This window comes from Ambystoma mexicanum, chromosome 10 (assembly GCF_040938575.1).
Source record: "Ambystoma mexicanum isolate Mex_15411 chromosome 10, UKY_AmexF1_1, whole genome shotgun sequence".
Lineage (NCBI taxonomy): Eukaryota > Metazoa > Chordata > Amphibia > Caudata > Ambystomatidae > Ambystoma > Ambystoma mexicanum.
Genome location: NC_090932.1, coordinates 877,353,901 through 877,377,548, shown reverse-complemented (window position 1 = coordinate 877,377,548; position 23,648 = coordinate 877,353,901). Strand labels below are relative to the sequence as shown.

At 46.6% G+C, this 23,648-nt stretch overlaps 1 protein-coding gene across 4 annotated transcripts in view; it reads left to right on the top strand.

Moving 5' to 3' along the window:
* The window catches only part of ACAP2 (ArfGAP with coiled-coil, ankyrin repeat and PH domains 2), a 1,585,345-nt gene that overhangs the window by 496,889 nt on the left and 1,064,808 nt on the right, over window positions 1-23,648 (top strand). For all 4 annotated transcript variants that reach the window (XM_069618585.1, XM_069618583.1, XM_069618582.1 and 1 more), the window contains exon 6: window positions 14,001-14,184. In XM_069618585.1, coding sequence (XP_069474686.1) covers window positions 14,001-14,184 — 184 coding nt within the window. The remainder of the gene's footprint in view (window positions 1-14,000; window positions 14,185-23,648) is intronic.

Here is a 23,648-nt window from a genome sequence, read left to right as displayed (position 1 = left end):
ATGCTGGTGGCAGCAAGATGTTGCCTAGCCCAAAGGTGGAAAAATCTGCGCATGCCTGTGGAATAGGAATCGATGGCCAAGATCAGAGCAATAAACAATATGGAATACCTCACGCACCACTTGGATTAGTCCCGGTCCAACATGGAGGGCCTATCGCTTCCCTTTTTTGAGAAGTATGGAAGATGAGGGGGAAGTGGGGAGGAGACCCCGAGGAGAAAGGTTTGAGAATCTTATCGATTATGACAAAGCTATGTTTTACATGACATTCTGGGAGTTTACTGGGGAAATGTGACCCACTGAGAAATGGTTGTAATGCAGGCCTGAGGGCCCTTGAGCTGTCAGTTTAGAGAACGGACGATACTCCTGGTTTGTAATTTGGGAGTCCACTAGCGCTCACTGCATGGGGGGGGGGTCAGGAGGGGAGGGAAACACCCTGAGGGAGGGTAACTACGGGGGTTTGACTTTGGAGGAGAAGTCTCACTATGGTTTGTAATGCAATATTTAAAATGCCAATAGTTTAATTTTGGAGAAAAAAAAACAACCACTCTAGAGGATTATAGATTACGCACCGATCTAATTCCGCCCAGATTAACTACTGTTTATACCCCGAAAAAGACATTTAAAAAACATCATTAAGCGCAATATTGCATCAGTAGCCGGTCGCACTTTCACCATGTCGACATGCATACGAAGAAACATTGCAAAAAGGGTTGTATATGCCACCCCTCAACAATGCAAGGCCATTCTAGCCGTGCCCTCTGACGATTTGGTGGCTGCTACTGCAGAGATTGCTCAGAACACTTTAAAGGGACACAAATAAGTGTGTTGAAAAAGAAAAAGCTCATCAGGAAACTGAGCAATAAGCAAATATCGCTAAGGGCTCAAAGAAAAGTGATCTCACAGGCCGTCGGGTTCATGGGATCGCTCATCGGCATAGCCCTACCGCTAATCATCAGCTTGCTCGGGGGACAATAATAGAACACACCCATAAAATATATTTGGTGGACAAATGTCATTTAGAAAGTCTGACGACTCCCACACCGAATTGGGATACAAAAAAAGTTGTTACGATGCGCGTCGACTCAGAAATTAAGGATGTTTTAAACAGATCTGATTTAGTGGCACATGATAAAGCGGTGTTATATTCGAATATTCTGCATAAATACCTAAACCACGCCCGACACGGCGATGCAGAGAAAAACTAACATTATACATGCTGTCTGAAGAACCTAGCGGTGTGAAGGCACAACCAGCGGCTGATCCGGTTGTGGCCAATGTGGTAAACATGCTCAACCAGCACTATAAACCTAACGGAGAACTATTTCTGCATAAGATGAAACTTGCAAAGGATGTGGCCACGTGGAAAGGGGAGAGTTTATTTACAAATGTAGGGTTTTAAGGGGTTTAAACCTGCACAATCTCATACAGAGTGTTATAGACACTCCACTGCTACAATAAATGCCCCCATCGGCTGGAACGAGTTTATGCAAGCGGTCGCTGATTTACATATTCCGACTTCGGTCGTGGGTAATGTCGCCCAATGACGCCTTCTGGAACAGCCAAAAACTGGGGTTCCTGCAGCTCCTCGCCAACAACCCAGCCCTCTAATTACCCCTATAAGCAGTCCCCGCTCCTAGAGTCCTGAAAAGGAATGGAATACCAGCTGGTTTGAGGATTTGTAACCCACCCCCGTCATGCATGACTCTGAAACGTCTAGGCCACGGCAAAGACTCAACAGTCGTATATGATTATTAGAGTAATGCGGGCTACCATTGATGAATGTATGTTTTTTCTTTGCTATATTGTGACATAACATTTTTTCTTTCTGTATTAAATATGTCCCTCTTTTTATTATAAAAAAATTATGCAAAAAACAAGCGGGGTGGGGGGTCCTGGGAGTTCCATTGCCGGATATTAGTCCCAGTTAAGAGAGCCTTACCCAGATTCTTTAGCTTACTATCTTTCACAGAGGAGAAATATCCAAGACATATCAGTCTTTGTCCTGCCCTGGGGCAGTCCACCACCGAAATGCTAGGCAATTCTTCTCTGAACAAGAGTACCAACAGCAACCCCAGACACGCGTTTCGGTCTGGTTGGACCTCAATATGGGTAAGGATTTCATAACTGGGACTAATGTCCGGCAGAAGGACTCCCAGGAACCCCGGCCCCCTTGTTTGTTGCACTTTTATTTATTAATACATGTTTTAAATTCACAAAACCGACAGGTTTTTTATCAGGTTATATTATTTAGTATGTATAATAACGCACAATGCTTGTGGCTTGTGTTTTTTTTAAAGCTATTTTATTGATGCACGTATCACTGTTTAGACGTTCCACATTTACATTTTTGGCACTCTAAACATTTTGCGAGATCTATGCACATTATGTAACGCCTTGTTAACAAATCTGGTTTCCATTTGATCATTTTGCATGGGATTGCTCTAATACATTTTCAAAACATCTGACAGAGATTTCCATTCTGACATTTGACTGATAAGGAATATACAGTGATGACCACAGGTAGTGGCTTTAGAGTCTTGAACCGTCACAGTAATGTAGCGTAAATACTTTGCTATGCTTCTTACATAGTCTATTAGAACTCTGGCTTATAAGGGATGCAGCGGGAACTGCGCCAAACTGTCAAACACCGTCGGCACATCTCCCTCCAGCCACAGAGCGATCCAGTGTGTTCCACCTCGGACCTGCAGATCGGTGTTCACCAGCAGGCTAATCGGACGTTTTCTTGGTAGGCGCCTGGGACATGTATCGCTGGCATACACACCGTAATTTTATTTTTTGCGTATTTATACTTGTGCAGAAATCCATGTATCTGTAGAGTATCCATTAAATATCAAAGAGTATTTTCTTTGTGCGTTGATCTCGAGCACTCCACACTAGCAGGGAGTGTGTGGTGGTTAGGTTTCTTTCATATTTCATTTCAGCGTGTAGGTTTTCCGGTCCTCATGAGGTTGAAATGCCCCACTGACACATTATCGGGTCTTAGATCAAAGGGCAGCGTGTGAAGGAAACCGGTACATTACACATGTGTTTTCCTGTGACAGCCACCACGCCCATGTATTCTCTGATTATTTTCAGAAGTCCAAAATTTGGGGTATATGCTTGGGCAGGAATCAGAACACTGTCCTTGTGCAGCGCAGCATAGTTCATGTTAGTGATTGAACTCAAATGGGTTTTTATCATATGCCCAACTGAGCGTCATAGTTTCAACAATTCCCATGATGATTTGTGGGAGCTGCCCCAGGTTGTCTTGACTGGTACTGCCGCTACCAGTAGGAATACTGAAGACTTTTAGAGTGACTCGTTCCACAGATGCTTTATGTTGTATATCTGCAGCGCCTCTGCATGAGCTAGTCTAATAGTCGGCGAGACGCTTACCCGCTTAACGAATAAACTGGCCCATATGATGACTAGTTTGTATTGCTCTGTGTCCCCGCTCATGAGACTAAAGGCATCCGTGTTTCTGGATAGTTTCACTTTAAGATCAACACTGTTAATCAATAGTTTACCCTGAAAGAAAAGGTCAGCCTGTAGGAGGCCTAGTAAATCAAATACTCTTCTGGTCCTGGCGTGAAGGGTTCTCTTCCGGAATCCCTTATCACCGTCCAGAACGGTGTTGTAGAAATGTCCTGCATTATCGCAATAAGAGACCCGCCGAGAGTTGCTTATCCAGGACATTGTGACCATAATTTAACAGGCTTTCTATATAGGCCCTGTAGGCATACATATTGTCGCTCTGCGTTATCCTTCGATCGCCTAGCGTCACGTCCATCTGGTTAAACATGGTGGCTATCGGATAAGCGATCGTGCCCACTCGTGCTGTGGCCGCGATGTTGGTTCCATCCACCTTTGTTATTTTACAGGTTAGAGTTGCAGCGTATAGTTCAAATACAGATACATGTCGGTCGAGCCTGATTCAACAGATTCTATGGGGCTAGCAGTGATAGAGCACTAGCAGCAAGACCTCGATAAAGAAGCGTTTATCGATGCTTGTCTGGGTCAGAGGTACGGTAAAGAGCTCGAGCTCCGATTTTACTTTTCCCCTAGGCTCAGTGTAAGAAGGCCTTAGTTCTTTAAATAATATCACTGCCCTTGTGTCTTAGAAATAACACACTTCTTCCTGTTGGCCTGTGCGCAACAGGGTTTTGATCTGCTTTTCCTGGTGGGTTTTGGGGGACCATGCAGCAGGGATGCTGACCTCTTCCTTTTAACGCTCCTAACTGGTTTATAAATTAGGTCTGATCCATCCTGACTCTCCTTTTTCTGTTTGGCAAGCCGCTCAGCAACCGCAGTTATCACGCTTCCCACAACATCTTTTGGAATATTGCTGACTGCCGTTTTCACGTGTGATTTAGCTAATTCAAAGCCGCGACGTAAAAAGGGCATTGCATTCTAAAAAGACTTTTAAAGATAACGCTGAAGCTTACTCCATACATTATGAGGGTTCCGATGAAATATGGCTGTTCGCTGTAACCGGCCTGGTTCATGTAATATTCCATATAAGTCTTCAGGTCTCCATAGTTCTTCACCACTGCCATTATAACAATGCTTTTATCAGTCATTTAGCCGGAGCGGTCTGAAGTGCAACCGCAGCCAGATTCTTCAGTATTTAAATGATACAAACTGTTCCTGATCGTCTCTTATTTGTATGTTGGTGTCAGCATTTTATTTTGCACACACGGATGTAATGGTTTGTTGTATTGAATGTTCACAATTTCATTGTTGTTCGCTTTAACATCCATGGTTCGTAGCTATCCCCCACCCGTTGATATTCCACAATATCACTATAAAGCAATAAGCTATACAAATCTGTTAATGCCGGTGCAGGTATTGTCCCACGGTTCTTTACTTCCAGTGTGTTGCACAGTTCCAAATATGTTGCGCAGTCTCCCCAGCTGTTGTAAACCTAACCGATGGGTCTGGACCCTGTAGAAAAACGTTATGCTGGTGGGGGGGGGGGGTCTAGATGTAGCATTGTGTCCTCATATTCTGGTGTTTTTGATACAGCCTTTTTGATGACTTTACAAGTTCCTGTATATTTGGATAATGACCCTCGTGAAATCCACCCGGCCAGAGGCTCTGAGGGTTTATTCATTTTATGAACGTTCGGACATACTGAACCTCAGTGAACGCCAATTGACCCTCCAGATTCACGGGTTTGGCCAGCTTCACAGTAAAGTTGGATATTTTATTCCCTGGAAATGTCTCGGCTGAAGCGTTGCTGGGTAGCATAATGTAAGAAGATGCAGACTCTATTTTGAAACACGGTTACGCACCCATGGTCTCTAGGGATCCGGCAGACACCCAACTGTTGAATTTGTCCGGTCACCCATGCCATTTAACTAAATATTATTTTCTGGCTCCACGCCCTTTACTTTGTATGACTTTTTCTATTCTATACCTACGCTGCTGGTCTTTACTGACTTTCTGGATCTCCTCCCTGTAAAAAAAACAACTTGAACATCCTCCCCCCGAATAATCAATTATTCTGTATATATAAAGACCCCCCCGATGAGCCACTCTATAATGAATATCTCGTTGCTATACTTCTGTTCATACCCCTTTGTAAAGACGGCTTTTTGCTATGAAAACCGCACATGAGCCCCCTTTTTAAGGGGTATAAGTGACTTTTTAAAATGTCTTTCACCGTACCGTTTTTTCCAGACCTCCAGAGAATTCAGCGGTGTTACAGCAGCTGGGGGTGGTTTTAATAGATCTGTGATGTGTATTATACACATTTATAAATGCTGGTAGCAACTCCACAGATCTACCTGTGTTTTTAACTCTGAAAAATCGCCAGAGCTGTGTTGTAAAGTTGATTTTTAAAGGAGATTTCTGTTGCCCGCACTGCGTTCAGCTGCAATACTGAATGCAGTGCGGCCTCCAAGAATCCGACCAGAACCCTACAGGCCTTCATTTAGCTAATTCTGTGGTTATCCACTGAACCAGTACATGGGGCTCCTCCCCAAACGTACGCTCCAGGCAACTAAAATTGCCTTGAAAATGACACCTGAGGGTCGAAACACGTGTAGGTTACATTTACATAAATAAATACTTGTTACACTGCTAAAAATAAAACTAGTTTGCGACTCATTAATAGAGAGGACATACTCATCTATGTTTTTTAGTACCTATTGCAACATAGCAAAACACGCTTTCCTCTCACACCAATCCTTAATTCTGCCCTGGGGCAAATATCTGTTTCCTATCATTTAGATGTGCAATTCCTCTTTTAATTAAGATGTGCTATCTCTTCAGGCCAGAGGAAGGAGCATTTTGAGTCCTTTTTGGTAAGAGTGAAGTCTCGTTCTTTGACACCACTGATGGCTTCCATCAATGGAGTTTATTTTTTTCTTATTTGATTTGTGTTCTATACGGCACTAACAGGCTGCTTTGCATTAGCTTACTAGAGCTGTGAGGTACTGCAGTATGTTGTGAGGAAAACCCAGCCCTAGACTGTGTTGCATTAAGCTCTGACCATTGCAGGGGTCACTGGAAGTCCTGTTTGATAAAGACACAAAGTATTATAGCCTTTTTCTGCATAAGCTTCTCAAAGGCCACTATAGCAAACCAGATATAGGATTATATGTATCGATCTGCCATCAGGGTTTGAGGAGGTCCACATGCTTTTAATTTGGATCATGGGTGTCCACAGTTAAGGGCATCTCATGGCTGAAATTGATTTAGATTGCAGGAGATTGTCAGGAATTGACATTTTACTCTGCGGTTGCTGTGTGGTCTTCAAAATTTGCTGACAGAAATGAGCTAGCCTAATGAAGTTATCATTTCTGAAAGACTCTGTGTCTTCTTTCACAAGACAAGCTGCACAGTTCTGTTGGTGCAGGTTAAGAGATCCAATCTGCATATTTCTTGTCAGTGAAGGAAATGAACATGCAACTTACCACTACCATGGACCCCAGAGCCTTTTATTCAAAGGGATTGTGTCCTCCGACGTATTCCTCATCTTAGATATCTCCTTCCAGCTCTGCTGGCCTCGGAACATTTTTTCTCTAGAGGGCGCTGCGCGTCGTCGTCCTCCGAGTCGATGTCCCTCGACAGCCGCCGTATCGACGTCGACGTCATCCTGCCTATAAAGGCCGCGCGCAGCGTCCGTTGCTCAGTTCCGTTTTTCCGCGCTTACTCAGTGCCTCGGAATACCGTTGCTCAGTTTTGTCAGGTTAAACCTATTTACCTCGAGTTATTCGATCCGTACTCGATGGCTTCTTCGTCGGAACCGACAACTCCTCGATCCGGCTTCAAAAAATGCAGAGATTGTGGGAAAAAGATGTTGCTGACTGACCCTCACAGAGTTTGTCTGTGGTGTTTGGGAGCTGAACACCATTGTTCGGAGTGCGAGGACTGTATGTCCATGACAGCTAAGGCCCTGAAAGAGCGTAGGGGGAAGCTGGAGAAAGGTAAGACTTTTAAAGCTTCTTCTTCGTCGACGAAGTCGAGACATTTGTCTCCTCGTCACCATTCGCGCTCCAGGGCTCGGAGTGGGTCCCATCACTCCTCGAGATCGAAGCACTCGAAGAGGAGACGTCGAAGATCCCCTTCTCCGTCTTCCTCTTCCTCTGTTTCGCCAAAGAGAATCCCTTGCCCCACGAAACATAGTTCCCGGGCTGAATGGGAGGAATTCCGCAAAAATATGATGAGCGTCTTCGAGAAAGCGGCCTCGACCCCCTCGAAGACTGCCGAGAGCTATGCTCTGGTCGAAAGACCCAAAGGTCAAAAATGCCACGAGTCGCAGTACCCGGTGAAGGAAACCTCTCGAGCGCGTCTCGAACCCTCGAGTAGGACTATGACCTCCAAACCTTCCTCGAAGGTTCCGTCGACGCCGTCGGTTCCGTCGACGCCGAGGTCGGTGTCTTCGATGCCGTTGTCGAAGGGACCTTCGACACACGGGTCTGTCGACTCGACGCCAGCTTCGACACCGGCGTCGACACCAAGAAAAGTCATGGTCACGACACACCCAGTGACTATCCCCAGGTCCTCGATGACGATGGCTTCGAGATTGTCGAGTAGAATCCCAATTCTGTCGAGGTCATCTAGGCCCTCCGCCTTTGTTTTCCACGCCACGCTCGAAGCCTTCGACGTCGGCGTCGACGACATCGACGTTTTCGAGGCCGATTATGACAAGTTCGGCACCCTCTGCCTTGGAAATGGGATTTACACCCTTTATGAGTTCAGAACAATTGAGAACTATGTCCTCAATTATGGAAGAGGGTGAATTGTCTGAACAGGAAGACACATTTGAGTTGCAGGGACCTGTAACCCCAATTAGAGAGGAATTTTCCTCTGAAGAACGCAGGTTAAAGGATCTTCATGATTCCTTACATGAGGCAAGTGGGTTAGACACTTCCCCTGAGGTGGAGTTTGCTAGGCCAGACCCGGGGGAGCATGCTGAAACCCCCTATAGAGCCTTAATGGCCAGGATCACAGAGTTTATGGGGTGGTCTGCACCTTCACAATCTTTCCAACAAGATGACCTCACGGATATTCTTGACAAAGGCCCACAGGAGGATCCTGTGATGCCTTTTCATAAAGCTCTTCAGAGGAAGATTATGACGAACTGGGAAACCCCAGATGTCGCCCCGGCAGTAAATAAAAAAACTGTCTACAAAATACAGGGTATCCTCTACAGACCAGGAGTTTTTGTCAAAACACCCATCCCCAGAAAGTCTGGTGGTACAGGCAGCATCTTCTACCGATGTCAAGACGGCTTATCCTACCGTCCCACAGGACAGGGACAATAAAAAATATGATGCTATGGCAAAGAAAGTTTTTTCGGCATGTAGCATGGCGTTAAAATCTGTTAATGCTACTTGCACCCTTGCTAGATTCTGCCATACACTTTGGGAGTGTGCTTCTACAGCGGCTGACTGCATCCCGGAGGGAGAAGAAAGGGAGGCGTTCCTGAATATCATACAGGACGGTAAAGACGCTATGTGCGAATCCCTCCAGACGGGCATTGATTCGGCTGACAGTATCAGCAGAGCAATGGCGGCAAGTACAACAACCAGGAGATTCGCTTGGTTGAGAAAGTCTGGTTTTGCCCCAGATGTGCAAGCCAGACTCTTGAACATGCCATTCGATGGCTCTTCTTTGTTCGGGAAAAAGGCGGATGACAGTTTAGAGAAACTGCAAACTTCAAAAGCAGCAGCAAAATCCCTAGGCGCTGCAATCCATCAGACACCTTTTCGTCCCACAGGAACCTCTGCGAGGGGCAAGTCCTTTCGCTTCTACTCTGCATTCGGAAGAGGTAGAGGACGACCGGCTCAAAGGGGACAAAGAAGAACTACCCGAGGTGGACGGGGTAGATATTCAAAAGCCGCAGCAACAGCAGGTTCCTCTTTACCATCGGCATCTGCATAAGGCGCCCCAAAACCACTCTGAGGACTTCCCTCACAGGACACCTGTAGGAGGCAGGTTGACTCAACATCTGGCGGTATGGCAGGCTATCACGTCAGATGCTTGGGCATTGGAAACAGTTGCCCAAGGTTACTGCCTGCCTTTCCTACGCATACCTCAGAGTCATCCACCGGGGATCCGCTCTCAGAAAGCTCCAGATCCGCTCCTCTTGCAGGAAATTTTGGACCTGCTAGAGAAAGGTGCCATAGAACCGGTACCTGTAGCGGAGAGGAACAAGGGCTGGTACTCCCCTTATTTTCTCATTCCAAAGAAAGACAGAGGACTGAGACCCATCTTGGACTTGCGAGAATTGAACAAATTCCTCAGGAAAGACAAATTCAAGATGGTCACTCTTTCTCATATCCTCCAGGCCCTTCAGTTCCAGGACTGGTTGCTATCTCTGGACCTTCAGGATGCTTATTTCCATGTGCCTATCCATCTCAAACACAGGAAATACCTGAGGTTCGCAATTGGCAACTCTCACTATCAATTTCGAGTGCTGCCATTTGGGCTGACCTCCACCCTGAGGGTCTTCACCAAGTTAATGTCGGTAGTGGCGGCAAGTCTAAGGAGGGAAGGGATTCACGTCTACCCCTACCTGGACGTTTGGGTGATCAGGGCTGTCTCTTCGGAACAAGCTCAGATCCAGCTAAGTCACATGTGCCACTCCCTTCACAAACTGGGCTTCTCCCTCAATTTAAGGAAGTCACAAATGATACCATCGCAGAGACTCCAGTTCATAGGAGCGATCCTGGACACTTCCCTGGGAAAAGCCTCGCCACCAGAGGTGAGGGCTCAAGATATTCTACAGATGGTTACCAAGTTCCAAGATGCCCAATGTCTCCCAGCCTTCGACTTTTTGAGGTTGCTAGGCCTCATGGCATCCTGCATTTTCCTAGTGCCAGAGGCTCGCCTGAGAATGAGATCCCTCCAGTGAGCACTGAGGACTCAGTGGTCAAAATTCTCAGGGAGAATGACAGATCTTCTTCAGGTTCCCGACAGGGTGGCTCGAGACCTTCAGTGGTGGGCCTGTCAGGAGAACATTCTGAAAGGAGAACATTTTTGGCAACCCTGGTCGGAGATAACAGTAGTCACGGATGCCTCACTCACGGGGTGGGGAGCCCACGCCAACGACTTGACCATCAGCGGTCGTTGGTCTCCATCGGAGTCCAGACTACATATCAACCTGTTAGAGCTGAGAGCCATCAGACTTGCGCTGAAGGCGTTCCTTCCAGCTGTACAAGGGAAAAACGTCCTGATAATGACGGACAACACAGTGGCCATGCATTACCTCAACAAAAGAGGAGGCGTAGGATCACTACCCCTGTGCAGAGAGGCGATGCAGCTCTGGTTTTGGGCAATCCAAGAAGGAATCTCTCTATCGGCAGTTCACCTAGCCGGAGAGAAGAACTTGACAGCGGACGCTCTGAGCAGGCAGAGCAGTCTCCCACGAGTGGGAACTAGCTCAGGAAGTCCTTCAAGAGATCTTCGCCCTTTGGGCAACCCCTCAGGTGGATCTGTTCGCCACCAGCGTCAACAGGAAATGCGATCTGTTTTGCTCAAGGGAATTTCCCCTGAGAGGAGCTCTGGGAGACGCGTTCATAGTGGACTGGGAGTTTCCGCTTCTGTACGCGTTCCCACCGGTCCCTGTCATTCCTCAAATGATCAGGAGGTTGAGAAGATTCCGGAGAACCATGATCCTAATTGCCCCGGATTGGGCCAGGAGAACGTGGTACCCGGACCTTCTAGACTTGTCCATCTGCCCTCCAATTCGACTTCCACTCAGAGAGAACCTACTCTCACAGAAGGGAGGTCAGGTTCTCCATCCAGACATCAAAACCCTCAACCTTCACGCTTGGCTTCTGAAAGGTTGAGGTACAAGGATTGGGACCTCCCTGATGATGTTATGGAGGTGTTGCTTTCGGCAAGGAGGCCAGCAACAAAGTCTTTATACCGCTGCCGTTGGAACAGATTTTGCAGCTGGTGTAGAGAACAGAATATCGACCCTTTTTCATGTGGTACACCAATGGTTTTGTCCTTCCTTCTATATTTGGCGAATTCAGGCCTTCAAGTTGGCACCATTAAGGGCTATCTCGCAGCACTATCCATCTTTAAGCGCACTGCGGAAGAACCATCCTATTTCAAGTTACCCTTGGTAATACAGTTTCTAAAGGGGTTAACCAATGTTTATCCCCCAAGACCATTCCAAGTTCCCCTATGGGATTTAAACTTAGTACTAACTTTCCTGATGGGCACACCTTTCGAACCACTCCATTCTTGTTCGTTAAGATTCCTTACCCTTAAAACTGTTTTATTAATAGCACTTACATCTGCTAGAAGGGTGAGCGATTTACAAGCTCTTTCTTGTAAACCCCCTCACACAATATTTCACAAAGACAAAGTTGTCCTGCAAGTGAAGCCTAATTTCCTCCCAAAGGTGGTTTCTGAATTCCATATCACTCAGAAGATTACCCTACCATCTTTCTATCCTCCTCCTCATCCGGGGAAAGAGGAAGAGAGGTTACACAGGCTAGACCCTAGAAGGGCTTTACGTTTTTACATCAGTATACTAGCCAGGATAAGAAAGGCAGACCAGCTGTTTGTAGGTTACACAGGTCACAAGCTGGGGTTACCAATAACTAAGCAGACCATTTCCAGATTGATCATTCTAGCCGTTCTGGAATGTTATAAACTGGCAGGGAAAGAGCCCCCTCAAATCCTTAGGGTTCATTCGACCAGAGGTATTGCAGCTTCATCGGCCCTCAAAAGAGGTGTGCCTGTTAGACATCTGTGTGGCCGCTACATGGTCGTCTGTCCATACCTTTACACGATTTTACAATTTGGATTCCTCCTCCAGTCAAGAGACTAGGTTTGGAAGGGCTGTACTGCATTCTATTCATCAATAGAAGAAAGCGTGAAGTCAGTACTCCCTCCTCCAATAATAGAATACTGCTATGGGAGCCTATCTAAGATGAGGAATATGTCGGAGGACACAATCCCTTCGAAGAACAAGTTACTTCTTACCTTGTAACGTTCTTTCGACAGGATGTTCCTCCGACGTATTCCTCATCGACCCTCCCATCCATCCCCGCAGTTCTACTTCCCTTGTTGTTGCAGCTTACGCTCCTTCAGGGTGATTAGTCTAGTCCAGAAAGTATTATTGTGGGCTACAAAACGGAACTGAGCAACGGACGCTGCGCGCGGCCTTTATAGGCAGGATGACGTTGATGTCGATACGGCGGCTGTCTAGGGACATCGACTCGGAGGACGTCGACGCGCAGCGCCCTCTAAAGAAAAAATGTTCCGAGGCCAGCAGAGCTGGAAGGAGATATCTAAGATGAGGAATACGTCGGAGGAACATCCCGTCGAAAGAACGTTACAAGGTAAGAAGTAACTTGTTCTTCTATGCCGGTCTGTAGGTTAACACTGTGTGATTTCAGCGTCGCCAGCTTTGATTTTCTTTAGTTCTCTAAAGTCTCTTGTGTTTCTTACCTCGGTTAAGCCTTCTGACATTTTGAAAGAACTACTGGCCTTGGTTGATGAAGTGTAAACTGTTGAAAGTGAAGGTTGATGGTGGAGAGTAATATTGGAGAAGATAGTTGCATGTTTTTGTTGCTACATTGACTGTTGACTGCGTTTTACAAAAACTAGACCGTGGGCTTCTACTTCATAGGTTTATTTATACTTCGGAAGGTTCAAAGATGGTATCCTGTGTAAATAACCGGGATCTTGGACCCATGGTTACAGGATTTGTTTCTTCACAGTATTTTTGTGCTCAAACCAGTTGTTATGCCTTCAACAAAAGGAGAAAAATAAATAACAGTTGTGCTTTGAATCTTTTCTCATCCAGATCACAGGCGTACAGGGGTGTTCAAAAGACATCATACAGGAATCTCTCACTCACTGTCACACTGGCTCTCTATCCCTCATACCTTCTCTCACTTTGACTGGTCTCTCACATTCTCTCTTCATATTTTGTCACTTAGATTTTTGATAGTACTCTCGATGGTGGAGGGAGCGGGTAGGGAGGGGGGAGAAGATGCAGCAAAGGAGAGGGTGAGGGAGCAAATAGAGAGGGAGGGAGCAAACTAGAGAGGGAGGGAGCAAACTAGAGGAGGGGGAGGGAGCAATGGAGTGAGAGAGAACAAAAACAGGCACCCTAATCATTTGCACATCAGCTGAAAGCACTTTTTTCCACATAGTTTATTTTCAATGGAAAATGACTGAAGTCCAGCAGCTAACTGGTCTTTGTGGTCTTTCGCTCTGCTCTTATACTTTTGTTATTTTAATTTGGTGCATGCTTCCAAGTGCACCTTGTTGAAAGTACTCTTATTGAGTTATTTGTTGTATTTACAATACCATTATCATGATCATAGGTGTATTGCTTCTGTACTTTCGCCATCAGTCTCAATTTTGTTGTGCTTGATAAAGTTTCCTATGATCTCTGACTAACTCGGTATATGTTTACTTCTCAATAGAGGGTCTTTGTTGCTGGTTTGGTGGGTTAACCCGAACTGTTTGCTTAGGGTACAATATTCTTTGTTACAGCAGCTATTTATTTTTCTCATCAGAGACCTTAGAAAATTTAAAGATGCAAAGAAGCAATTTGACAAGGTCAGTGAAGAAAAAGAAAATGCGCTAGTTAAGAATGCGCAAGTTCAAAGGACCAAACAGCACGAGGTGGAGGAAGCAACGAACATCCTCATTGCTACACGGAAATGCTTCAGGCACATAGCTTTGGATTATGTACTTCAGGTAAGCTGGTATTCTATGTTCTACACCTGGTATTCTCTAAACTCAACTGTACCCTTCAATATTTTTCCCTTCCTGTCTTGCAATGAAGGTCAAGTACGATGTTTGGGTTGAGCACAATAACGTGCCCGACCATTTAATCCATGGTGTGGGTATAAATAAACATTTGATAGACCGCTTTCGGAACCATCAGGCAATAGATCGATAAGTCTAATTTCAGTCAGCATTTGGCTGCTCCAGTTTTGTTATTCACATAAGTTGTAAAATAGGACCAAATATTTTTGGGGCGGCATCTCCTTTGGGCATAGCACTCAATCTTTTTCAGTTTTATTAGCTTTGTTTTTGTCACAGTTCTCAGTGTTTCATCAAACCATCACCCTAAACCATTTTATTATGGTGAGTATGTTTGGGATGCATCTAATTTAAAGAAATTGTGCGAGTGTCCTAAAGCAACCTGTCGAGAGAGCTAAATTGCTTTATGCATCCAGTCACTCTAGGAGGGCCTGGGTCTACCACTTATCCAACTATGGCAGAGAGTTTCTGAAGTACCAGGATAAATAGACAAACACCTGCAGTATCTTGTTTACACCTGGGACATGCCCCACTCGCAGTTTGGTCAAGTTTAATGTTCGAATTTTAACTGTCTGTATTTATAATTCATATGATGTGTTTTATTTAGATGCATATGTTGGTCCGAATTTCCTCATTGATTGCAACCCCCCCAGAGATACCTTCCAATTACATTTAGAGATAAAACCTGAGATGGCCTCCACTGTAAACAAATTAAATGGTATATTGATACAACTGCTTTAAATGTATTATTTGCATACGTTATGTATGTGGCGATCATGCTTCTAGGGAGTGGTTTAGAGAGTGAGCTTTCAGGCGCTAATGCAACGTAACATGGATTTCTGTAATTTCTCTCATTGCTATAAATCATGCAATGGTTCTTGTCATTCTCGTACAAATAGTCTAGTGTCACCAAAGCAATTGTATGCAACTCTTTTCATTATTAGAGGCCCATATGCGGAGGGGAAATCAGGAATTCTAACAAAGTAAAATTGATGGCTACAGAGAAGTGGCTGATGGAATCTTGGATGTAAGCTGGCACAAGCACTGATTGTCGTAGTGACTGGGTGTACTAAGCCTTTGTGAATCTTCTGGTTGCTCATGATCGTAGTCCCAAGATTGTAAAGGGGAACAATGAGTTTCTCAAGGTTAACAAGTTGTGAAAGTGAAGGGCTATACGATTGTATGGAGTGGTGCGCTTTGGCTAATAAATGTTTCCGAATCTGGGACTCCCAGCACACTTGCTACAGATACCATTGTTTCCCAATTGAGGCTACTATGGCTTTCACCCATATGGCTCTAATTTTCTGGGACTGCAATTCAGAGGCTAAGGTACCTTGGATTTTCACTGAATTACACAGGTTTGGGGAAAACAACAATTTTAATCAGTGTAGCCCTTGTCACAAATAAGATTGGTAGAAATAATTCTATATTAACTTTACATAGCATGTCCTGCAGAGAGGGGGCATAGTTGGCTTCATATAATGTGCTATTGTCTTCAGATGGAGTCCGGACACCACTTTAACCCCAATTCTCACTGGTTTAGGATGTAGAGTCCATTATTGGTAGAAGGAATTTAAAGAAAAGACTTGGTTCTCGTCCGATTCCTCTCCGGGGAGAAGTATAACCTGTCCAACTAAATCCTCTAAATGTTCCCCAAGTGGGAACATTTCAGACAGGAAATGTTGAAAATCTTTGTGAGAGAGAGGGAGGCCTCAAACCCCTTCATACGAGAATCAAAGTCTTCTTTTTTAAATTCCTCTAAGATGACAAGGAATGGTGTGTCGCTGCTGGAGCGTGGTTGTTTCTTTGATCTCTTCTTTCAAGGAGAGTCACTTGATGTCATTGAAGAGGATTTAGTAGGGGACCTACCTGCTGCTAGATTTCTCAAAGGAGAAGGTAAAATTCTGTGCTGCTGTCTAGCCGCCTAAGGCAGACAAGGAAATGAAAGACAAGACTACTACCTCGAGCACGGGAAATAAATAAGAGACCCCTTGAGATCCTTCGAGGTATATGGACATGATGAGAAATCGTTGAGGACTCTTTCGAGTTGTGGGTCGAGCCCTTTGAGGGCTCTGTTGAAGGCAAAATCAACGGGAAAGTTGTTGAGGACGTGAACGCCTTTAGCATCAAACCCATAGACTAAAAAGTAACTAACACTGTTGGTGCTGAAGCCATCGACGTCTGTCGAAACCCTCAACACCTTTACCTGACAACCTAAAGAGATACAAAAATCATGCAAGCCTTTTCCCGAAAATGAACTATTCCTACGTCACGTCCCCTTTCTTCCATACTGTATTGGCGTCCCTCGCTAGGGACAGGAACAGAAACTTTTTCACCAGAAAAAATGGTCTTTCCCCTTTAAATTTAGTTGCGTGCGGGGTATGGCCCCGGGAGCATGCGCTCCCTTGACTCCGCCCACTGGTGCCACACCCCAGTCCTCCTTTCCACAGCAAGGGGAGCAGGTTCCAAGTCTGCGGCGGTTCTTTCCTACGTCAGACCCGCATGCGCTCTGCCTCCGGTGCCTAGGCAAAAACCATAGCTGGCAAGGTTGTACAGCGTGCAACGCTCTTACGCCCCAATCTCTGAAGAACCGACTGGCTAGGTGGAGAGAGCTCTTCAACGGATCTCCTCCGGACCAATAAGAGTACATACGGAGAAGCACTAAGAAGGTAAGTATATTGTTCTCAAAAGTACCCGCAAAGGTGCCTCCTTCCCAGGGATGCGACCTAGCGGAAGATGTCTAGTAGGCTCTGTACCGGCAAGGGTACCGAGGCTCAGATAGCTACCGGCCCCGTGGCTGAGGTGTCCACAGACTCCTGGTCCTTTAGCCATGGGGCCATGCGTCTCTAATACCGGGCTAGAGCCCGAGGGTCTTTGCTCTGATACCGGGCTTAGGCCAGAGGTGGCGCCTAAACGCAGTGATGAAAGCATGCCAGTACCATGTCCGAGGGCTAACAACCTACCAGGTCTGCACCTGAAGTGCAAGGCAGACCCATCCCTACACAATCGTGCAAAAAGGCGGAGGACAGAATCAGTTCACCCACAGATCGCAAGCCGCACGTGAGGTAGTACACAACAAAATGGCGGCACAGCCAACCAAATCGGGGCACATTTCAGCGAACCCCAAAGGCCGGACTTCAAAACCCCGTTCCACGCAGCCAATCAACAAGCGGCTTCACGCAAAAGACAGGCATTCAGAAGGAGACTCTCTCATGCGTCATTGCAGCAGCGTCAGTGTACGCCAACCCTCAGACTTCCACTTCGGCCCTTTTAGGCAAGGAGGAGAAGGTCCTAGAGGCCTATGGTAAAAAGGTATATTCTAACGCCACTCTCCACTTGCGGCAAGCCAATACAGATGCCATGTTAATAGCTGTTAATCAGAAATTATGGAGGGAGATAGCCCAATTCTTCCTGGACCTTCCGGTTCAGAAACGTGCTAGTTTCAAGACTGGGCTTGCAGCCGAAATAGTGGTGCAAGACATGGAGTGATCTGTGGCTCATATCAATACAGCAGGCAGGGCCATCTGTGTGGCTGCAGACCTGAGGCGGACTGCATGGCTCAAGGCAACTAGATTTAATCTGGACGTGCAGGACCATTTTGTTGACCTCCCATTTGAAGAATCAGACCTTTTCCACTATTTTTTGTCCAAGAGTTGGACAAGAACAGCTCTCAAACAACCAAATCACTGGCAACACTGCTGCGAAGAGCTTTGCACAGGGACTGGCACGATCTGACGGAGTTCTACCTTTGGCGTTTTCAGGGGCTTCCAGGACTGCCGCACTAGACAGCCCGACAGGCCCCCCAGCCAGCATTGGGCCCAACAGCAGAAGACCTCTCACAAGGGCTTCTTTCAGTCCCCCTCCCAGGCACCAGCCTCGGAGGCAAAGAAGCACTAATTGGGTCATTAAGATCCACAGCTGTCCATTGAGGGCGGACAGGGGGGGGGGCAGGCTTGCCCTTCACTTTCAGTCCTCGCGGACATGGTTTGTGTACCCCCTGGATACTCAGTGGTAACCCAGGGCTTCCGCCTTCCTATACCCCAAGCACCCCCTTGTCCCCCTCCCACAGATTGGGACACCATCTCTCCTTGTGGAGATCCTCTCTTGTAGCGAGCAATGCCGTAGAGGAAGTCTCCTCCCTCGCAGAGAGGCTTGGGGTGTTATTCTTGTATCTTCGCAATACAGAAGAAGAACCAGGCAGGCCTGCGAGTTGTCCTAGATCTGTCCTTAAACCTTTACTTATGCCTTCAAAAGTTCAAGATGGTTAAGCCAGCATTGTTAGTGGAGTCCCTGTGTGGGGGAGACTAGACATGCTCCATGGATTTGAAGGATGCATACCTCCACATCCAGATTTGGCAGCCCCATCGGTCCTTCCTACGGTTTCGGGGTCATGGGCTTGCACTTCCAATACAGAGTCCTCCCTTTTTACCTCAACTCAGCCTCAAGGGTATTTACAAGACTCATGAGTGCCGTGGTGGCACTACTCTGGTCAGAGGGCCACCATGTATATTCATAACTCGACGACTGGCTGGTTCGCTCTGAATAGCCAGTGGAAGTCGAGAATACAACAGCCAGGCTAATGCATACACTCTACGAACTGGGGTTCTCCATCAACCTCAAGAAGTCGCAGCACCAGCCTACACAGTCCTTGACTTTCTTGGGCCTTATCTGGGGTACGAAAGCACAGATCATATTCCCCACTGCCGTCAAGGTTGCAGCGATCAAATCAACTATGGGCATTTCCTCAGCAGGGCACTGACTTTGGCATGGTGGTACCAGCACTTTCTGGGGATTATGACAGCTTGCCTCCTGGCAGTGCCTCATACAAGGCTTAAAATGAGGAGGCTGCAGCTTCATTTTTCAGTCTCATGGAGCCAGGAACTGGGTCCCAAGCAGTGCCAATTACCATACCAAGCATCTTCACCAGGACCTACTATGGTGGAGAATGGACCCCAATCTCATGGCGGGCAAGCTGTTAAGGCAGCCCTTGTCTGCATACACAATTACGACGCACTCCTCCCTCGAGAGTAGCAGGGGCCACTCTGAGCAACCACAGTGTGCACGGCATATGGTCTGGAGAGGACAAGGACACACACATCAATTGCCTTGAAATGATGGCGATTATGACTAGCTCTGAAAGCTTTCCTTCCGACTATCAACAACAGCCCATCTGTTTTCAGACAGAGTGCTCTACTTGCATGTACTACCTCAACAAACGGGGAGGCACCAGATCTCCACCCCTGTGCATGCTAACTATTGAGATATGGGAGTGAGCCTTAGTGAACAGCATTTTGCTCTCGGCTATTCACCTGCCCGGGCAGTCCAACCGAGAGGCGGACAGGCTCCGCAGACTGGGTATCGACAATTACGAGTGGCAGTTGAACAAGTGTGTCCTGGGGGATATCTTCAGCAAGTGGGGCCATCCCCAGATAGACCTTTTCGCCACTGGGCTCAACAGGAGGTGTCACCAGTTCGTGTCCTGGATGGGACGGGGCAGAGGCTCACTGAGGGATGCTTTGCAGCCTCAGTGGGATGGCATGTGGACATACACGTTCCAGCCAACTCTGTTAATTCACATGGTCCTCTGCAAGGTCAAGGAGGCGCAGCAACTACGTCTTATTTTGATAGCGCCATGGTGGCCTGCCAGACCATGGTTCTCCGAGGTATTGCGATTGTTGAATCAACCACCAGTTTACCTCTCAGTGCGGGCGGATCCACTGTTATCCCAGCAAAGGTGAGGGGGGCAGGAGGGTGGTAGTCCACCCCTCTCGGGAGAAGCTAGCCCTAGCAGCCTGGTTCCTGAGCATGTAACCCTGCAACACCTCCATTTGTCACAAGACAACTTGGACATCATCCAAGGGGCAAGAAACACTTCCACTAGGGGTCAATACAGAAGCAAATGGACCAGGTTCTGCCACTGGGCCAAGGAAAAGGGCATAGACCCGTTAGGTTGCACCCTCGATCACATGCTCTCATACGCCGTACATCTGGCAAACTCAGGGGTGTAGGTGGATAAATGCCAGACCTACCTGGCTGCCATAGGTGCATACAAAAACTCCGGCAGTAACGTTTTCTCCACCTCCACCCCTGCGGTCAAAAGGCATCTAGCAGGACTAACCAGGTTGTACCCATCAGTCAGACGCCCACACCCGGCCTGGGACCTCAATGGGGTTCTGAGCGCTCTGGCTCATAAACCATTCAAGCCCATGGCATCGGTAGACCTCAGACTAATCACTATTAAGACTGCGCTCTTGGTGGGCCTTACCTCGGAGGTTCATGGAAATTCAGGCCTTGGTGGCATCAGAGCCATATACCAATTTCCATTGGGACAAGTTGGTACTACAGACACACCCCTCTTTTCTTCCAAAGGTGGTGGTGTCCTTTCACCTTAACAAATAAATAGCCCTCCAACTTTCTTCCCAAATCCAAAAGATGATGCAGAAAAGGTGTTACATTGTCTCGACGTAAAGTGAGTGCTAAGATTCTACCTGGACAGGACTAGGGGCTTCTGCAAATCTGATGGCTTGTTTATCACATTTGGAGGGTCAAAACCAGGATGTCGGGCCTTGAAAACCTCGATAGCTAGGTGGATGGTTATGGCCATCAAGGAATCTTACGAAGGACGGCGCATGAAGTTGCCAGCAAACATGCACGCTCATAAGGTCAGAGCCAAAGCAACAGCACCGACATTCCAAAGACACGTGCCATGGCAGACAATCAGCGGGTTGGCCACATGGGCTTCCCCTCGGCCTTCTGCAAACATTATTGCTTGGACGCCAGTGCCAGACACAGCATTTGGCCAAGCGGTCCTGCAAAACTTGTTTTCTTAAGAGTTGCACTGTCTCTCTTCCCTGAAGAATCAGTGGTAATCGCCTAATACTGTATGGCGGAAAAGGGGACAGGACATATGAGTAATTATAAGTTACTCACCGTAGTGACTAACGTACTCGTAGTCCATAGTACCCTTTCCTCCATACGTCCCAATAGCCTCACCCTTAAAGAATAAAACTGTGTTATTAGGCAATTGTAATATAGCCGACGCGTCAAAAGTTACGAGATTTGGCACCATTTCGGATGGAGTAAAGGGAGCGGATGCTCCTGGGCTTTGCCCCCAAATGCAACTAAATTTAAAGGGGGAAGAGTTTTTTTTCTGGTGAAAAAGGTTCTGATTCCGTCCCTAGCAAGGGACGCCCATACAGTATGGAGTAAAGGGGACTATGGACTAGGAGTGCGTTAGTGACTACAGTGATTAACTTCTAATTTGTTCAAGTCTTTATCTTCAATCTGTGAGGATTATGAACCCTCAGACAATGAATTCACCATATTTTTAAGTTCAGCAGTCACAATACAAAGGATTATACAACCCTCCTATATAAGTTATTCAGAAACCTCTCAGTTTCTGTTACAGTATCTGAAGGAGCCCTCCAGCCTCGTGCTGCATACATTGTGTTGGAGTGTCAGCTTTGGCCAAGTATGTTCTGAACTCTCTTAATATGTCCCTGGGGCGTAATGTAGGTGCTTGCATTGATATGTACATACCCTCCTGCTCATTAACCAAGGACAAGTCCTGCAGCCATTCATCTACCGTTGGTGGGCAACAAGATTTCCATTTAGTCAAGATACCTCTTTGCCATCATACATCCCACATTCAGAAACACTCGGCCGTCTTTCAGGTATATCCAGCAATATGCCTAACAGTGCCAATCGCCGGGACTCCAGTCCGGTGCTTTCCCACCACTTAAGACATGATCACATAGATTTGTTCCCAATATTGCAGCAAGTTCAGACAGCTACAGAACATATGAATATATCCGGGCTCCCCCACCCCACATCGCAGGCATAGGCCAGCATGATCCGGGTATATTTTTGGGAGCTTAGCTGGGGTGTAATGTAGCATATGTAGGATCTTATATTGAATAAGCTTCCGTCGCATGTTAATAGATACTGACGTAGTGAATCTATACATGGAGTTCTATTGCCCATCTGTTATCTCCTGTCCCAGTTCAGCCGCCTACTTCCCTCATGAGGGATTCTGTCCCAGCGGGGTCACTGCCAGTGTTTCCTTGTATAGGTTTGCCAGGAGATGTCGGCACCCACTAGCATTGGAAATGTAAGCCAGTAACTTATTTTCTGGGGGTTCTAGCGGATAACTTTCTCACCTATGCTGTACCGCAGCCTGTATTCTATATAGCGGTAGCCGTTCTGCTCCCCTGTCCCTGTTTATTCTACCAATCCTCTAGTATCAAGAATTTACCTTCTGGGAATAAGTCACCTATGGTGCGGTATCCCAGCGCCTCCCACCGCCTGCATTTTGCAGTATCTTGTGTAGGGGAGAGGCGAGTGAAGTTCCACAGCGACAGGCAGCGGCAGTATGTGTCTTTAACCTTTATTCTTTGAAAGGTTAGTCTCCAGGCTCCCAGTGTAACAAGGACAGGCTCAAACGGGCAGTCATCCCTATATGTATCGTCTAATATCAGTGTCTGCATTTCCAGGCCCTCTGTGCACCCCGCTCTAGTTTGACATGTGGCGTAGCCTCTCCCCACTATACCAAAATGTGGAAAATTGTGCTTGAGCCGCCATCCAGTAGACCTCCATATTGGCCCATTGAATCCACCCAGATCATATGGCTGTGCCAGACTTCCACTTTTTCCGTACGGCCCGGCATGCCACAAGAATTGGGCCATGGCCTGATGGAGGTCGGTGTTAGGCAGAATCCTGTGCAGTTCACTTAGGGAGCACTACACAAGATTAGGACTACAGGTGAGAGCAATAAATCCCTTTTGGTATCAGTCTGTACCACAAAGATTTAGTTGGTAGCTGTGGCTGAGCAGTCAGACTTATCTCAAGAGGGAGTGAGCAGTATCAGGGTTTACACAATAAGCCTTCAGTACTATGGCACAAGGAAACACTGACCAAAGCTTTGTAGTTAAAAAAATAGATATATATTTATCTTATACACTTCTAATAAAACACATGTATCACAGTCATCAAGCAAGTTAAATTAAGTCGAAGGAAAAGAATATACACACTCCCAAGTTAAATTGTAGACCAAGTGAACCAGAGTGAAAACTGAGCAAAACGGCACAGTGTCAACTACACACAAGGGATCCTCTTAACAATTGCTCACAAGGGAGGGAAAGCACAAGTTATATAGAAATGGGTTCTTACACACCCTAGCAACACTTACCATCAGTTTGTGAACCAGCTTAAGCAAGGCAGTGCATCAGTATAAGCAATACTTAAATGAAAACTGAGCAAAATGGCATTTCACAAGGTTAGTAAATGGGAAGGAAAGGTTAGTTAAAAGAAATGGGTGCACCACACAGTTTTAGCCAAGAATCAATCTAAAGAAGGCATATCTAACAAATGTGACCAGAGTTAGTAGGCCTGTGCCA